Source organism: Microtus pennsylvanicus, chromosome 13 (assembly GCF_037038515.1).
Source record: "Microtus pennsylvanicus isolate mMicPen1 chromosome 13, mMicPen1.hap1, whole genome shotgun sequence".
Lineage (NCBI taxonomy): Eukaryota > Metazoa > Chordata > Mammalia > Rodentia > Cricetidae > Microtus > Microtus pennsylvanicus.
In genome coordinates this window covers 10,306,379-10,326,323 of record NC_134591.1, presented here as the reverse complement: position 1 = coordinate 10,326,323, position 19,945 = coordinate 10,306,379, and the positions used below count along the sequence as shown (strand labels likewise).

At 37.5% G+C, this 19,945-nt stretch overlaps 1 protein-coding gene across 1 annotated transcript; it reads left to right on the top strand.

Moving 5' to 3' along the window:
* Positions 1–10,570: 10,570 nt before the first annotated feature.
* LOC142834261 (uncharacterized) lies at positions 10,571–19,945 on the top strand (the record flags this gene model as incomplete). Its single annotated transcript, XM_075946550.1, has 3 exons — positions 10,571–10,673; positions 11,507–11,670; positions 19,004–19,945. Coding segments are annotated over exons 1-3 (1,209 nt in total), but the record flags the coding sequence as incomplete, so codon positions are not given.

Here is a 19,945-nt window from a genome sequence, read left to right as displayed (position 1 = left end):
CAAAAGGAGACCAACTAAGCAATGTGATATTAAAACTCACCTTATTTGGAAGGGCTCTCAAGGAAGATGTGCATTCCTAGAGGAGTACAATACCTCATATTAAAGGGGTAAAATGAATATTTAAGAAATATTGTAGATTATAAAATTTCAGCTAGTAACAGTAAAATAAACAAAAAATTAGAGAATTTACAATTAAGTGTATTGTGTACTATAATAATGGTAGAAATTCTTACCAACAAAAAATAAAAATAGGCTATATAATAAATACATTATGACAACTTGGGAGATTGGAGCTTTATTTATCTTACAAATAACAGTTATATCAGTACTTCAGACACATAATTGAGAATGAGAGACATTAAAGCCTTCTACAACACCCCCCCAAAAAATAGTATAGACTGTTTGAATATTGAAGAGGGTACTTAAACATTGTGATAAATAGGCTGAACCATAGCTCTTCAGAGTTCATGGCTTATGGCACGGAGATGGAAAAGAACTCAACTAAGTGGTATCCACTGGGAAGGAGTTTGACCATGTTCCACTGAGTAATGGGCAACACAAGCTGTACTTGATATATTTATTTTATTTTATTTACTTCTGCTTATTTTATACAACATTGACAATTCATTAGTTGGCATCACTAACAATCACTAGATTAATAACCCATCTAAAATGTGAAAAATATATGAATTTTTTTTTTCAAAAATGAAAAGACAAGTTTTTAGGGCTACTGTGAAATTCTCTGTATTATTTGTATTATAAATGTAAATTAAATTTAAAAACCACCAGTCTTGCCAAGCCAAGGTGCAGATACTTGACACAGTATTGTCAGGGAATAAATGTCATTTTGCACCATATGGAAATTTTGTAGCATGAAAATCAATGTAAGATCCATTGATAATGCACTGTGTCTGTAAGATAAGCTCACTCTTTCTAGTGGAATGGGAACTTTTCAATAAAGTTTTCATTTTTGTATACTGGATTGGAATTTGTTTAAATAAAATATTATAATAATAATTTAAACTATGAAAACTTGAGTTTAGATCTCCAGCACCCATGTAAAATGCCAGGTATGAAGTTGAAGAGATTGCTAAAAATTGAAAAGCCTTGCTTTCATACAGAGGACAAATATTCTCTCCCAAGAACCACATGGTGGTTCACAATCATCAGTAACTCCAGTTTCATGGATCTAAACTCTCCTCAGACCTTTATGGGCACCAGGCATGCATCTGGTGCCCATAAATACATATAGGCATAACAGTCACACACTTTAAATAAAATAAATAAATTTAAAATAATTGAATCCAGGTATGTTGGTGTATATCTATAATTTCAGGGCTACAGAGGTAGACATAAGAGTATTCTCTAGAGGTCATCAGTCATGCAGCCTAGATAAATTTGTGAACTACAGATTTAGTTCAAGATTATGACTCAAAACTAAGACAAAAAATAGTTAAAGAAAATACCTTCCCTTCCTTCCTGCTATCATTTCCCTCTCTACTTACATGAGATTCATCTTTCATATCCATACGTATATGAGAACATCCAGTCATTGTCTTTCTATACCTGGCTTATTTCACTTAACATAATGTCATCCAGACTAATTTCTGTTGCCACAAATGACAGGATACTATTCCATTTGTATTATGCTGCATCTTTTTATTGAAAATAAACTGTTCTCTCATATAATACATCCTAATCACAGTTTCTCCTCCTTCCACTTCCCCAAGTCTCTCCACCCCCTTTTCCCCCTGGATACACTCCTCCTCATTCTCCCTTCAGAAAAGAAACAACAACCAAACACAACAAAATTAAATACAATAAGAAAAGGCAAAAAAACACACACACCAAGGCTGAACAAGGCAACCCAATAGAAAGAAAAGAGTCCCAACAGCAGGTAAAAGAGCCAAAGACACACCCATTACTATAGTTAGGAATTCCTCACAAACAAGCTAGCATACATAACAGATTTTGCAGAGAACTTACTGCAGCTACAGTAGACCCCATGCATGCCACTTCAATGTCTGGAAATCCATATACTCCCTGCTTAGCTGATTAACTGAGCCATGTTTTCCTGGTGTCCCCCAGCCCTACAGATTCACACAATCTTTTAGCCCCCCTTTCCCTGGGATTCCCAAAGTACTAACGGTAGGGACACAATGGAGACTTCCAATTTAACTTAAACACCCTTTATCCATAATGTCTGGCTGTGGATCTCTGCATCTACTTCATCTACTGCCAGAGGAAGTCTGTCCTGTGATGATTTGACATGGAAATGAACTACGAGTATAGCAGAATATCATTAGGAATACTCACATTGATTTTTTTCATTTTTCTTTTTTTTTCTTCTTCTTATTGCTTTGTTTTTTAAGACCAGAATATTCACCCTAGGTTTCCAGGCTATCCAGGGTGGATGTTGGCAACTGTCAATTTGTGGAGAGCAACCCTCTAGCATCAGCCTGGTTTAGATTCATCCACTATGATAACTTAGGAAGTCTAATGATTTGGCTGTTGTAAATACTGCTGTAATAAAATGAGAGATATACTGATGTCATTCTCTTGGACATACAACCAGGTGCAGAGATTTTACACACACACACACACACACACACACACACACACACACACACACACGGAATCTTACTTACTGTTCATTTGTGCCTTCCCGTTCTTGCTTTGGTCTCAGCAATATGATTTGCACTGATCCATGAATGTTGAAGAGCATGGCTGTGTGGGAAGTGTATATTAAGGCTCTTCTTGCTTTTGAACACTGCATTCACCATGCCAACACATAAACTTAGAATGAAAGTGAATAAAAGACATAAGCCACAATAACTCTAAGCAAAATTATTGTAAAGTATCTGGAAAACAGTCTTCCCCCATACGTGAATGGTAAAATTTTTCTATACTGTATATGGTAGCTTGAATGTAATTGGCTCACCATATTCTCATAGGGAGTGGCACTATTAGGAGGTGTGGCTTTGTTGGTATGAATATAGCCTTGTGAGAGGAAGTATGTCACTGTGGGGGTGGGCTTTGAGGTTTCCTATGCTTAGTAAAACATGCACTATCTCAGTTGAATTCCTGTTGGCTGCAGCATATAGGAGTTTTTAGCTACTTCTCTAGCACCACACCTGCCTGCATGATGCCATTCTCCCAGCCATTGTAATGAAGAATATTACAACATATAAAACTTTCCTTGGATATATTACAAATCAGAATAATTTTATCCTTCTTATATCAAGAAAAGCAATAGTCCCACTATTCATGAATAAATCTTTTAAAATTTCAGAGAACTTGCAGAGCAAATTTACAAGATAGCTTATTATAACAATAGTAAAATCAGCCAACAATTTGGGAGACATCTGCACTATGGTTAAGAGGCTTTAATCAATCAATTTGATTTGTGGCCTGTGGTAAAAGAACATTCCTGCTACACAGGTGTTGGACAAAGTGTAACACTTGTATCTTGTTTTTCTGATCTTTCTTCATTGTTTATATAACTGGACTTAAATCATTTAATTATCTTTAGTTTTAGTTCCAATATTTGGCTCACACTTAGCATTAACAATGTAAAATTACAGATGTGAAAGTACGTGACCTTCCTTCCCTTAATTCTTTACCACTGTTTCCTGAAAGCTTCAGATGTGCTAAATTCTTTATGTACATTTCCTAATCTAATCTAATGAAAACACTTTAGAGTACACATTTTTTCTACTCTTGTTTTATAAAGAGAAGATATCAGTGCTTTGAGATCATCTAGGCTTTAAAAATTAGGGTGTGGCCACTCTTATATACTATATTCTAACAAAACTAAACATTAATTTAATATTAATTAATAAAACATTAATAAAAATTCCTTGTAGCATATTAAAATAAAACAAACAAAAGTAACATGTTACATGATGGCCGGCTTGTTGGGGGTTCTGTCCTTCCCAGTACCCATCAGTCGGCAAGTCCCAAAGAAAATTACACAGAGATCTCCATAAGTTATAAAACTGATTGGCCCATTAGCTCAGTCTTTTTATTAGCTCTTGTAGCTTATATTAAGCCATTATTCTTATCTACGTTAGCCACATGGTTGGGTATTTTTCTCAGCCAGGTAGATTACATCTTGCTTCTTCCATGGTCTGGGAAGAACTGGGAGGAATGGTCTTCCTCCTTCCTAGAGTTCTCCTGTTCTTATGGCCCCACATATATTTCCTGTCTGGTTGACCCACCTATACTTCCTGCCTTGCTAATCAGTGTTTATTTAAAATATGATTGACAGGATACAGAAAATTCTCCTGCACCATTTCCCTCTCTTATTTTTTTTAAACAAAGAAAAATATCCATAGTCCATTTTGGGGGAATGTGGGTGTAGTATTCCAGGCTACTTCCTGCTGGTTGGGGGCACTGATAATTTTATGGGACCTAAAGAAAATTTAGAATTATCATCAAGTCCGGACTGGAGTATCCTGTGAATCTTGATCATCTCAGGCAGCATCTTGAATCTGTTCTGGATGTAGAACTCTGACATCTGGGCCATCTGTTCTTACTGGAGATTTCTCAGGTAGTCTTCTTTGATCGAACCTGATTTTCCTTAACTCAGAATAAAACCACAGCCTCTCATTTCCTGTGGAAACAAAGGCAAAATCTTTTCTCCAAAGTAACATACCTTTTGACTTCAATTTTGAAGTCAAGGTATTTTCGAAATACCTATCCTGGATTAATTCAGAAGTGTTTATAAGCAAATATTTTTTAGCAGCTGTTGCTCCTTCCTTAGCATTCAAACAATTTAAAGAGAGAATAATAGCATACAGTATTGAGATTCTCTGTGTATTTTCCTTCTTTATGCAGCTTTGTTTTTAACCTCTATTTCTTTATTTTTTACTTTTACTTTTTTGAGACAGGTTCTCTGTATATCTTTGTCCTGGAATAACTATCTAGACCAGACTGTCCTTGAACTCACAGAGTCCTTCTGTCTCTGCCTCCTCAGTGCTAGGGTTAAAGGTGTCTGCCACCACACATTGAATTCACAGAGGTCTGTCTGCCTCTGCCTCACAAACTTTGGGATTAAAGGGGTGTGCTACCACACTTTGAAGTCATAGAGGTCAATCTACCTCTGCCCCTTGAAGTCACAGAGGTCAACCTACCTCTGCCTCCCAAGTGTTGTGACTAAAGTCATGTACCACCACACCCAATCTACTCTCTTTCTTTCTTTTTTATTTTAAAGGACTTTAACCCCCTTTTTAAAGCCTGCATATATTTTTAACACACTGTAAACCATTTAGAGGTTTTCTTCATCTTTGAATCTCTCTTTACTGTATATATCTCTTTTTCTGACCACAAAGTCTTTTTTTTTTTTTTTTTTTTTGGTTTTTTGAGACAGGGTTTCTCTGTAGCTTTTGGTGCCTTTCCCGGAACTAGCTCTTCTAGACCAGGGACCAGGCTGGCCTCAAACTCCCAGATATCCGCCTGCTTCTGCCTTCCGAGTTCTGGGATTAAAGACATGTGCCACCACCGCCCTGCTATGAGTCTTTAATTTACCAAGCAATATTGGTAGGACTAAAGCCGTGGCTTTGGCAGCTGGATCCAGCCCATTTTTTAGCTTTGTGAAATTCCAGCCTCATGGCTGAGGTACTGGCTATAGCCGTGTTTACTGCCACAACTCTACAGCATTTCAAGGTCCTTGCCAGCAAGCAAGCTGCAACACTCAAATGCTCTCTCTGTAGCTGACCTCCTCCCTCAAAGAGTCAAGAGTTTGCAGTGGCAGGATGGCCCCAAAAGCCAGCATTTTAAAATGTAGAAATGGGTTGAATCAATATGTCAGAGCTAGCCAATAAGAGGTTAGAACTAATGGTCCAGGTAGTGTCTAAATGAATACAGCTTCTGTGTTATTATTTCTGGGGCTAAGCAAGGCATGTGGGAGCCGGGCAGGATGAAAAGCAGGCCTGCTGGCCTCAACTTGATGAATTGGATCCATGTAAAACCTGAGAGAGCTTAATTTTAAACACAGAAAAAAAAAAACAGACTTTAACGCAGCTTTTTGCTGTTTGTTGGTAGTGTGCCGCAGAGAAATTTCCCTGACTCAGTAGCCGCAATAGGAAAAAAGCTGCACAGTTTTAAAATGTGGCCTCCTGGGCTGTGCTGCCATTGTGATTTCTGTCTGGCTCCTGCAGGAGACAGAGCTTTTGAATGGAACATTTGAAATAAAATGGTATGGCTTGCTTGATGGCAATGTGGACTGCTGTGTGCTTAGAACTGTGTGTCTCGGGGACACCAAATGGCAAGAGCTGCTCTGCCATGCTGAACTGTGCTGAACTCAGGCAGAAACCATTGTAATTGCCATAATAAAAGCTCAGTTAAGGTTTAGACTAGGCAGTAAACAGGTGGTACTGGTACTGTTTTACCCCTATATGGTGCAAGCTAAAGTTTTTAAGAAGTGTTTAGCATTTTAAGAAATGCTTTTGGACAGTAAAGAATTAAAGATTCACAATATGACAAATTCAGACATAAGAGACCTCTAAATGGGTCACAGTGTTGGATGAATGTATGTAGGCTTTGGAGAGAGAAGAAAAAGAATATAGAGAATAAAGTTAATGCCTTAAAAAGGGTAAAGTCTTTAAAAAGACAAAGTACAAATAGTTATAGATTAAAAGAAATAAAAATAAAGCATGTAAAGTGGAAAATTCACAGAGGGTCTGGATTATGTATTTTATTGTGTTTTCTTTAAAATTTTTGACTGTGAAGGAGCTAAGTACAAAATAAGATTTCATTAAATGGGCTGCTAAGCTAAACCTACATATATGTTCTAGAAGTATCTTAACTTCAGAATTTGGATCTAAGGATGTCATGCTTTGGAAAAGAGGTTCTTTTGTTTTCACAGAGGATGAGACTCTGTGGATTCCTTCTATCCCAATATGGAATGATAGACCACACCCTTCTGAAATGTTGCTGTAAATACCCTCAAAAGATTACTTCACTCAACTGCGAACTGAGATGAACCTGGCACACAGGTTACACCATGAAAAATCTGATTACAGCGCCCTCATTCAACAGGAAGCAGTTTGGAGAGAAATGACTGTGCCCATATTCCCAAATATTGTTTATAAATATTCTTTTACATTTAAAGGGATGATATAGATATGAATAATTTGCATTGGTATAAACCTTGGTTTATTGATATAAATTTAAGGTCAAACTTGTAATATGTATATGTATTTCTGATCTTGATTAAGGTATTATGATTGTGTAGTTCATTTCAAAATGTAATGTATAATTAGGAAATATAGGTTGTTAATGGATTATCATCGATAATAGTCAAGCTTGTAATCATGTTAGTTAGATTTTTTTAGATATATAGAGATATATTTCAGTTAGATAGGCATTCTTCATCTCTTTCAAAGACTACAGAATTTGGCATTTAATGTTTTAAGAACTTAGGGCTTTTCATGACAATGACATCTGCTCCTGGCAGCACCAGCTACTTCAAGAGGAAGATGGGCATTGAAGAGGCTCCTTATGGAGTTTGCTAACCATTTGGGCAAGAAACTGCTCTTGCCTGGACTGCTTAACTGGACACAAAGAACCCGCAGAAAGAGGACTGCCGAACTTGCCTAAAGGTTAGATGATCCTTTGGGGTTGCTGATTCGTGAAATAGTCTGCAAGACATTCTGCAGGACACAGCAGATAGTGACTGAACTGCATTTGAAATTTCTGCTTCATGGAAATATCTGCTGGAAACTATGTGCCTGTAGGCTGAAGATGGATGCCCCAATGGTACAAAAAAACTTTGGGTGACTATACAGGCAGCGAGATGTCTCTTTAATTTCTAGATTTTTGGACTTCTCATTTACTTAGGTAATATTATATTCTTCTGGATTCTTTGATGGAGTTGAAGAATAGGTAGATAGTTATAATTATAGTTTTTCTTCGTTATGATAAAAGATAAAATAGATATAAATATTGTGACTAATTTTTGCTCAATAATTGTTTTGTGATATGTAATTTTACTATATTAAAGTTAAAGGGGGAAATGATGTAGGACTGCCTTCTGTTTTGTGTTGATTTCATTGGTTAAAAAAGAAACTGTCTTGGCTTTTTGATAGGGCAGAAAATTAGGTAGGTGGAGTAGACAGAACAGGATGCTGGGTAGAAGGCAGTGTGGCAGACAGCATGGCTCTCCTCTCCATGATGGATGCCAGTTAGACTCATCCCAGTAAGCCACATTCAAGTGGCAATACACATTAATGGAGATGGGTTAAACGTATATGTAAGAATTAACCAAGAAGAGGCTAGATATAATGGGCCAGGTACCAATTTAATAAATACAATTTGGTGTGGTTATTTTAGGTATAAACTTGCCGGGTGGTGGGGATGGGGCCTGCTGCACCTCATTACAACAGTAACATCCCTCTCCACATGGTAGACTCTTTATTTTCTATCCAGTCCTAAATATTATCAAGTTCCCCTTCTGTTTCTCTCCTCAGGACTCCACTTTCAACTTTTCTTGCTCACTTAACTTAATATTCCTGTTTTTATTTTTAACTTATACATAATTGCTCTCCTACTTTGAACCCTTATTATGCCTCTCACTCTCTTTTACATTCATAGTCTCTTTTTTGTTAATTATTAATATGGTACATGCGTTAATAAATCAATTAGCACAACCTCAGCAGGTTACAACTCCAGAAAGTATGTTTGTATGTGTGTTTTTAAGGCTGAGTACTTGAGATTGGGTAACCATTTTGGGGGGAGTCATCGCTGGGAAGACTAATTCTTCCTCTCTCAGCAGCCTCTAATTGAGTGTAGCTCTCATGGAGGAATGGGGTTTTGTAAGACTTCTCCCACCCAAATTAGTATGTCAGCTACTGTCGCTATGCACTGTGCTGGTCTTGTTAGGCATCCATTTTTCTGAGATTCTAAATTTCCTATCATATTTAGAAGATGTAATCATCATCAGACTTCCTGCCCCTCTGTCTTAGGTGTAGTGATTTGCTGTAGATGTATCCATTGGTGCTGGGCATACAATATTCAGCTGTTCTCTGCATTTTGACTAGTTGGAGCTTTGGGTAATTGTCTTCAAAAAGAAGTTAAACATCCTTGTTATAATGCACAACATGCTCTCAGAAAGCACTGGAATTAGAGTGTTTTCCATTCTTTCTCTAGTGTCACATCATGTTATTTTTATTATATATTATGAATATGCTTCCCCTTTTATCTGTCTTTCATGGAGATACAGCACAGATGGTCACAATTCCTCCTATGTGGATAAAGAGTACAAGAATGGATTGTTAAGGAAACCATTTCCTTCTCTCTAGTCTAATGGGTGATGATGCCACTTAAAAGAAGGCACAGGAGAGGAGAGAATTCAGTGCTGCTGGCCTGCATCCATATCATCTGGACAATAGAGCTCTTTGATGTCTAGTACATTCTTAAACACCAAATTCAGCTTTCCAGTCAATGGAAAAGCTTTTTTACAGTACTTTTGATGTAATGAAATAACTAAACTAGACGTGGTTAATCATATCTCTGGTGATTATTATATAAGCAAAGAAAAGCCACTGAAAAGCCATGTGGCTCTGAGAAGAACAAAGGAAGAATTCCTAACAAGCATGCACAGAGATGACTCATATGCCCTCACGTGACCCAGTTTTTACTATCCAGATCAAATGGCTCCTCCATAACAGGAAAAGCAGTCACTACTGTGTCCCTGATGATTGTGCATACCTGCCTGGGATTTTCACTGCTCATTCTGCGTTTTCTGATTGATCATATCACCAAGCTCAGCAACAAGTTTCTGGAATGTAGCGAGTCTATGAATGAGGGCTTAGATGATTGGTTTGTTCCTTTTCATAATACAGATTTTTCCAATGGTTTGGTTGATTCATGTTTGCAAATTATATACAGAGAGATTATTGCTGAAGGTTAGTCACATTTCAGGGAGCACGCTCCTGAAAGAACAAGTATGACTAGTTAGTTCATTAGGTAATCTACTTCAAGTCCAGTCAGGGTACTGATGACAACTAGATTATTTATTTATGCCAGTGGAAGCTCAGCTATAACATGAAAATAGACAATATCTACCACAGTACATTGTTTTTATTGTAGCCAAAACTAAAATTTGTAAATCTCAACGAATTGAAAGATAATGAAATGTATATACATATATCCAAAGACTTGCCAACTAAACATCAATAATCTTGATATTATTGATTATACTGTATGATTCTAATATTTATTTAACCATCAGCTTACTAAAATAATTAATGGAATTTAAATATTTTTCCACAAAGTGTCTAATGAGATATCCCATGTCAAATAAATATAGAGGCATTGTGTGAGTCTAAAATACATCTCTCACTCTCTAAACAGGTACCTAAGAAGCTACAATTTTTAAAACTGAGACTTACTTTTTAGAGAAATTTTAAGGAAAACTAACTAAAATCACTCTTAAATTACTTTTCTGATTAGAAATTTCTTATCTGTTATGAGTTTATTTGACAAATGACTTAATACCAAAGAGTTCTATTTTTAAATAAAAAATTATTTGTTTAGCTGTTTAATTGTCTCTCAATGTCTGCTGGAGATGGATTCAAGGAACCCCTTTCTATGGGTATCTAAGTCTATAGTTGTGCCAAACTCTCACACCATAGAAGGTGGCATAGCATTTGCAGTGCACATTCTTCAAGGTACTTCATCAATATCTGCACTATAACTCTGTGTAATTCTCTGTAGATAGTGCCTAAGTAGCATTGACTTGGAGCAATGATGGCAAGGATTCTGTGACTCCCTTGTGCAGAAACAGGGCATTTTACCCCAAAGAGTTTCTGTCTGTGCATAAGTAAACTCTGAATACAGAGTCTACCCACAAGAAGAGTCAACAGTATACAAAACTAAAATGTTCTCAGGCCATTGAGAGTTTAATCATAGGTATTTAAAACATTTATGTCACTTAATGGCCAAGAAAGAGGCTTATTGTGTATACTACAATCTATTTTTCTTACCACTAAAATGATAAGGTTGATTTACTCGGTCAGAAATATTTATATACTTCCTACTATGTGCCACAGAATTTAAAACAATGAACTAAACAAAGTATTTGCCCTCGTGGAATTTATATGATAGAATAAGAACAGATAATAAACGTGTAAATAAGTATGTTACTGGGGTAATATTAGGTAATGGAAAGAATTCTTAAGCAAATTGATGGAGGAAGGTCATTGGTTAAGTAATAAAGAAACTGCTTGGCCTCATAGGTTAAAACATAGGTGGGAAAAGTAAACAGAACAGAATGCCGGGAGGAAGAGGAAGTGAGCTCAGAGGCCATACTCCCTTCTCCCGGGCAGACGCATGCGATGAAGCAAGCCACCAGGTCAGACATGCTGAATCTTTCCTGGTAAGACCAGTGCTACACAGTTTATTAGAGATGTGTTGATCGGGATATCAGAATTAGCCAGTAAGGGCTAGAGCTAATAGGCCAAGCAGTGTTTAAATTAATACAATTTGTGTGTTGTTATTTCAGGTAAAGCTAGCCGGTGGCGGGAACTGGGTGGCGGAACACAGCCCGCAGCTCCTACTACAGCAAATATACAAGATTCTCTGATAGTAACTCTGGAGAAAAAAAATCCATTAGTCTTGGCATACAGTGCAAAGTTCAGGCAGTGTTCTTTGAGTGAAACAGAAAAAGTAAACAAATCATACAAAGACAAATGTGGGACCATGGCTAGAGGACAAAATTTCAGCCCGCTTAGAGCCAAAGCCAAAGCAAAGGCCTTCAGCTGTGTTTATCACAGTGTGACAGCATGAAAAATAATAATAAACTGTAGAAGGAGAGAAAATCGTGAGATATGAACAATGGCAGAGGAACCGGGAGGAACAAGTTGATTGGCATGGCGATTGGGCTGTGGAATTTTACCTTGAAATTATTTTTTTCAGAAACCATGAGATGATTTTGAGTATAAACAGTAGTTATGTATTACAAAGACACCCTTGGTACATGAATACAAAAAGGATGGTATGGGTAAGCAAGAATGTAGAGAGGAAAACTAAGAAGACAATTGTCACCTAAGAGGGTAAGGGTTTAAATAAGGGCACTTAGACTACATCAGAAATCACCAACTTTTCTTGTAAAAATAGATTATTTTATCAATTTGTAGGCATCACAAACTATATGTTTACATGTATAAAATGTAGATAATTAAAAGGACAACTTAGGCTAGGAAGATAACTCAGTCTATTGACCCCTATTTTGAACTCAAACTTTTAAAACATGCTGGGTGTGGTGGTATATGTTGTATGGTCAGTGTTGGGGATTAAAGAGAGATGGGTCTTTGGCTCTTTCTGGCTATCAGGCTGAGCCTACTTACCTAGCTTTAGACCAGTAAGAAAACATTTCTTAAAGCATAAAAAGACACAGAGTGCTTGAGAAACAACACCTAAAGCTTTCTCTTCCCTCTATATTCACAAGCACTAATGTGGATTAGCACCTAAACAACACACATGTGCATACACACAAACATACAGAAATGGAACCTAGTATATTTAAGTACACGTATCCAAATGTTTAAACACATGAGTTGATTGCATTAAATAGCACGTTAGTTTAGAGATTCTGAAATAGCTATACAAATTGTAATTAAAGTGTGGTTTAATATCCAGGTCTTTAGTTTGATCCTATTCATCAACCTGCCTGGTTTTATGCTAATATTAAGCTTTTATTTTATTACTATAGCTCTATTAAAGATTTTGATGTCAGGAATGGTGATGCCTCTGAAAGTTCCTTTACTGTACAGGATTGTTTTGGCTATCTTGTTTTTTTTTCATATGATGTTGAATATTGTTTTTTCAAGGTCTGTGAAGAATTGTGCTGGAATTTTGATGGGGATTACATTGAATCTATAGATTGCTTTTGGCAGAATTGCCATTTTTATTATTTTGAGCCTACCAATTCAAAAGTATGGGAAATATTTCCATTTTCTGATATCTTCATTAATTTTTTTATTCTAAGACATAAAGTTCTTGTCAAGCACATATTTCACCTGTTCAATTAGTGTTTTCATGATCTAATGAGATAATCATATGAGTTTGTTTTTCAGTACATTTATGTGGTGGATAACATTAATAGATTTCTGTGTGTTGAAGCATCCCTGTATCTCTGTGATGAAGCCAACTTCATCATGGTGAATGATTTTTCATATGTGTTCTTAGATTCAGTTTGTCAGTATTTTATTGAGGACTTTTGCATCAATGTTCATGAGGAAGATTAGTCTGTAATTCTCTTTCTTGGTTGAGTCCTTGTGTGGTTTCAATATCAGGGTAACTTTAACCTCATAAAAAAGTTTGACAATGTTCTTACTGCTTCTGTTATGTGGAACAATTACAGGAGTATAGGTATTAGCTTTTCTGTGAAGTTCTGGTAGAATTTTGTGCTGAAATTATTTGGTCCTTTTTGGGGGGGAGAGAGGTTGGATGACTGCTTCTATTTCCTTGCATTTATATGTCTATTTAAATTGTTCGTATGGTCTTGATTTAACTTTGGTATGTGGTAATTCTACAGAAAATTGTCCAATTCTCTTACATTTTCCAAATTTGTGGAGTACAGGTTTCTTCATGGGCACAGGAGACTACTTCTTAAATATAACATTAGTAGCACAGACACTGAGAGCAACAATAAATAAATTGGACTTGTAGGTGGAAGTTGCTTGTTTGTTTTCTGGCTGTCAAACTCAAAATAATCACATAGAAACTGTATTAATTACAATATTGCTTGGCCGATTAACTTATGCATTTTTCTAGCTAACTCTTAAATCTTAAATCAACCCATCTCTTTTAATCTGTGCATCACCATGAGGTTGTGTCCCATCTGCAAGATTCTATCAGGTAGCTTTTTCTTGTGGCAGCTACATGGCATCTCCTTGACTCTGCCTACTTTCTCTTCTAACTCTGCATGGAATTTCTACCTTGCTCTATTCTGCCCTGTAATGGGTCCAAGCAGACATTAACCAATAAAAGCAACACATATACACAAAGATTTCCCACACCATCCTCCCTTTTTGTACAAATAAAAAGGAAGGTTTTAACTATAACATAGTAAAATTATATATACAAAACAGTTATCAAGTAAGAATCATAGTTACAATATTTAGTCTTTTACATTTGGCAAATTGAGGAAAACACTCTATCATCTTTTTTATTTTGTGAGTCTAAAGTTTTATATCTAATTTATCTTTTAAAATTTTAACTATCTTTCTTCAATGCCATCAAAGACTCCTGAAGGATATAATATTACCTCAGTAAACACAAAGTACATTGTAATCAACTTCCAAAAATCTACAATTGACAGAGATATATTTCTGCCTGTACAATCATCCAAAGTTCTTCTGTAACATTGGAGCATCCATCTTCAGTCTACAGGCCAACAGTATTAGGAGACTTTACCACGAAGCAGAAAATTTGAAGATCTTTTCTGCCTGAAAATGGCAAAGGCTGTCAATTGCTTTATTCTATGTCCTGTAGATTGTCTGGAAGTTTCTTCTGTGAAGCAGGAAAGCTGAAGGACAATCTTGTCTTTTGAAATGTTTAGCAGTCACTTTTCTGTGGGTCCTGTATGTCCAGTTCATACAGCATAGCATCAAGCAGTCCAGGCAAGAGCAGTGTCTTGCCCAAGTAGCTAACAAACTTCATAATGAACCTCTTTGATGCCCATCTTCCTCTTGAAGCAGATTGGTGCTTCCAGGATCAGATGAGTCTCATTGCCATGAAAAGTCCTAAATTCTCAAAACATTTTATATATTCTGTTAGTTTTTGAAAGGTTTGATTGCTGAGCTGCAATCATGGTCTCAGCTACTTTCCTCCTGTCCCCCACTGGGTACACAATCCTCTGTATCCAAAATGGGTGGTAGGCATTAGTCCCCAATGTTTGGGGCCATTCTGTAGGAGGTGGCTGTTTGTTTCGTGGCCATCAGACCCAAAATAATCACACAGAAACTGCATTAATTACATCACTGTTGGCCTGTTAGCTTATACATGTTTCTAGTGATCTCTTACATCTTTAATCAACCTATTTCTATTGATCTGTGCTTCACCATGAGGTTGTGGCCTGATGGCAAGTTTCCAGCAAGCATCATTTTTTCTGAAGCAGCTACATGGCATCTCCTTGACTCTGCCTACTTTCTCCTTTATCTCTTTATTTTTCCCATTCTCTTCCCCTTCCACCCTCCTTGCTTCCCTCACCTCCATACTTCCAATTTTGTCAGGCAATCTTGTCTATTTTGACTTTCCAGGTGGATCTTTATATGTTTTACTTAGGGTTCACCTTATTCCTTAGCTTCTCTAAGATCAAGAACTATAGGCTCAATATCCTTTGTTTATAACTAGCATCCACTTATGAGTGAGTACATACTATATTCAACTTTTTGGGTCTGCATATGTCCCCTCTTAAACCATCTCTACATCCCCTCTTAAACCTTCTTGTTTCTTAGCTTCTCTGGGACTGTGGATCATCCCTGGTTATCATTTACTTTATAGCTAATATCCACTTATGATTGCATACCATGTTTGTCATTCTAGGTCTGGGTTACCTCACTCAGGATGATCTCTTCTAATTCCATTGGTTTGCCAGCAAAATTTATGATATCATTTTTATTAATTGAGTAATACTACATTGTATAAATGTACCACATTTTCTTTATCCATTCTTTGAATGAGGGATATATAGGTTGTTTCCAGTTTCTGGCTATTACAATCAAATCTGCTATGAACTTAGTTGAGGGGACTTACCTAAATACATTAAAGACAATATATAGAAAACCAATTTCCGACATCAAATTAAATATAAGAATAGTTATAACAATTTCTCTAAAATCAGTGACAAGACAAGACTGCCCATGCTATTCATATCTATTCAATGTAGTACTTAGAATTTCAGCTAAAGCAATAAAACAACATAAGGAAAACAAGGTGATACAAATTAGAAAGGAAAAGTTAAAGTATCACTATTTACAGATTATATGATAGTATACATAAGCAACCCCCAAAATTCTACTAATGAACTTCTATAGGTGGTAAACATTTTCAGTGAAGTAGAAAGATACTCAAAATGATCATTAGCACTCCTATACACAATATTACTGAGAAAGAAAGCAGGGGAACAACATCATTTACAATAATCACAAATAATATAAAATATCTTGATGTAACTCTTACCAAGCAAGTGAAAAACTTGTATGTCAAGAACTTCAAGTCTTTGAAGAAAGAAACTGGAGAAAATATCAGAAGCTGAAAAAAAAATTCTGTGTTCATGGATCAGCAAGTTTAACATCGTAAAAATGGCCATCTTGGTAAAACAAATCTACAGATTCAATGTACTCCTCATCAAAATTCTAACACAATTCTTTACAGAATTCATATTAAAAAACGAATTCTTTAAAGCTATATATGGAAAAGCAAGAACCTCAAATAGCTCAAAAACAACTCTGTACAATAATAGAACTTCTGGAGGTAGCACCATTCCTGATTTCAACCTGTATTATAGAGCAATAATAGTAAAAACCAAATGGTACAGGCATAAACACAGACAAGTTGGTCAATGGGATCAAATCAAAAAAACTAAAAATAAATCCTCACACCTTTAAACACTTGGTTTTTGACAAAGAAGCCAAAGTTAGACAATGGAAAAAAGAACACATCCTCAACAAATGATTCTAGTTAAATTGGATGGCTGTGAACAAAAGAGTGCAAATAGATCCATATCTATCTCCATGTGCAAACTCTAGTCCATCAAGGACCTCACTATAAAACCAGATACACTGAGCCTGATAGAAGAGAAAGTGGGGAATAGCCTTGAACCCATTGGTGCAGGAGACAACCTCCTGAACAGAATGTCAATAGTACAGGCACTTTAGATCAACAGTTAAGAAATGGAGTCTTACAAAACTGAAAAACTTCTATAAGACAAAGGACAAAAGGCAGCCTATAGAAAAAAATTTCACCAGCCCCACATCTGATAGAGTACTAGTCCTAAAAATATATAAAGAGATCAAGAAACAAATATCAAAAAAGGAAATAATTCAATTAAAGTTTGAGTACAGATCTATCAGAGAAATCTCATCATAGGAATCTCAGATGCTTAAAGGACTTTTCAGCATTCTTAGCCATTCAAGGAAATGCAAATCAAAACAAGAGTGAGAATCCATCTAACATCTCTCAGGATGACTAAGATCAAAAATCACAAGTAGCAGTTCATGCTGGAAAAGATGTGGAACAAGGGGAAGACAAGTAAAAACAGTGACTAACAGAAGCCCTATAAGAAAAATGAAGAGCCTCACATAAGAAAGTATCTGCAATTGATAAGTCACTAAATAAAAGCTCTCTTCTGTTTAAAATGAGTAATTCTCATTGCTAGTTTGTACTAGTTATTCCTGAATTTTCAGATATGGCAACAGAATATCCTAGAAATTTCTTTTTCCTTCTTTCTTTGATTCTTTCTATTCATTTCCTCTCTCACACACCAATGTCATTTTGCATTTTATCATTTGTCAAATTTCTGGATTAACACAAAAATCTAATGATAATGAATTATGACTTTGATCTTCTCTCCTTCATTGTCCACTGACTTCTATGCTTCCTTCTCTTCTCAACTATACACTTCAGCATACAAGTGTACTGTGACTGCCAGAATTTTGCACACTACTTAACTTAGCTGATAAAAATTTGAAATTTTTGTGTTTCCACAAAAAGTAATTCAATATAATCTTTCATTTTATATTTATATTTGTCATTTTATATGCTATTATTTGTTATATAAGTGTCTATTTGTTAATTATTTTCTTATAATTGCTGAACTCTTCTTTTCTTATGCTTTGGGTCATGAGTAGACTTTTTACAAATAACTTAAGCATTTCCACATTGCTTACATTTCTGATCACATCTTATGGCAGCAGAGACAGATGCCAAGCCCATAATATGGCCCCATTGTAACTAGTTCAGAAACCTGGTGTCAGGTTGACTACATTGGACTACTATCATGTACAAGGAAGGGCATATTCTCTACTTAAATACTTATTATCACTATGACTTTGCCCTTCCGACATTTAAGGCTTTTGACAATATTGCCATCCACTCACTTTGGAGTGTTTTGTTCACCATCATCTTTAGCCACAGAGTATTATTTTAAAATAAAGAACTCACTTCACAACCAAAGTGCAAGAGTAGGCTCATGCTCATGTAATTCACTGGTATTAGCAGCTCCCCCACCAATTGAAGTGAAAGACCCCTACTTAGCAGCATTAAGTTAGCAGCAGCAATAACACTATTTTACAAGGCTTGAATTTTTGAGCAATATAACTGAAAGCTAGGACAGGGGAGTTTAATTTAGAGATAAGGGCTGTGGTCAGCTTAGGGGCAGGGGCGCTGAGCAAGGCAAGATATCTCTGGCCAACCGTCTGGACTGCCAGCAGGGGCGCTGAGCAAGGCAAGATATCTCTGGTCAACCATCTGGACTGCCAGCAGGGGACTTGGGGTCCAAAGGAAGAATGGCACCCTAGATAGGCCAGGGCAGCATATATATCTGATTTCTTGGAAACCACGAAATTGTACTCAGTTTGAACCCGAGCCTTGTTTGAATTGCCCAATCAGAACCCTGTAACTATGCATCTCGCTTCTGTTCCTGCGCTTTTGCTTCCCTACCCTATAAAAATCCACTGTCACAACTGGAAGGCGCGCTAGTCACCCGAGCGACTACGCCCCAGGTACCTGTGTACCCGAATAAACCCTCTTGCTGATTGCATCCGCACGTGTGGCCTCGCTGATTCTTGGGAGGGTCTCCCCAGACTGAAAGACAGCCCATCTTGGGGGTCTTTCATTTTGGTGCGTTGGCCGGGAATTGGAGACCCCTGCCCAGGGATCACCGACCACATCAGGAGGTAAGCTGGCCAGCGATCGTTCTCTGTGAATATCTGTGCTTTTGTGTTTCTGTGTATGCGCATGCGACTGTATCCGTATCTGTATCTGTACTAGTTAGCTAGCTAGAATCAGTATCTGGCAGACTCGCGGAGTAGCTGACGAGCTTGAACTCCCGGCTGCAATTCTGGGAGACGTCCCAGAAGTGTCTGGGGCCAAATTTGTGGCCCGTCCGTATTCTGTGAATCCTACCAAAATAGGGCTGTTCGGGGCACCCCCGCTGCCTGAAGGGTATGTGATTCTTCTGGGAGACAAGAGATCCGGACTCTGGCTGTCTCCGTCTGAGCAATTGCTTCGGGCTTTCCGCCGAAGCCGCGCTGTGCGATTGTGCAGTCTCGCTGTCGGTCTCTTGTTCGTTAGTTTCGTCCTGTCTATAACTGTGTTTGAAACCATGGGACAGTCCATTACCACCCCTTTGAGTTTGACTTTGCAGCACTGGCGGGATGTCCAAGCCACCGCGAAGAATCAGTCCATGGATGTCCGCAAGAAGCGCTGGGTTACATTCTGTACATCGGAATGGCCCGCCTTCAACATTGGATGGCCGCGAGACGGCACTTTTGACCTTAACGTTATCTTACAGGTTAAAGCCAAAGTGAAGGATCCAGGCCCTCACGGGCATCCTGATCAGACCGCCTACATTGTCACTTGGGAAGCCCTAGCTTATAACTCCCCCTCCTGGGTCAAGCCATTTGTTTCTCCTAAAAGCCCCATTTTCGCTTCTGCACCTACCCTGCCTCCACCTATCCTCCCCACCCCGGCCGGACCTCCCTCCTGCACTTCCCTCTACCCTGTACTAACAAAATCCTCACAGAAAAAGAAACCACCAGAGTCCGAGACAAAGCCAGCCCCACAAGTCTTGCCTCCAGGAGACGACCTCTTGATGGACCTGCTCACGGAGGAGCCACCCCCATATCAGGGACCGTCACCCCAGGACCCTGGCGAGGCCGAATCGGCAGACTCCACGGGGGATGGAGAAGCTGGAAAACTGGAAAACTGCCGGAGC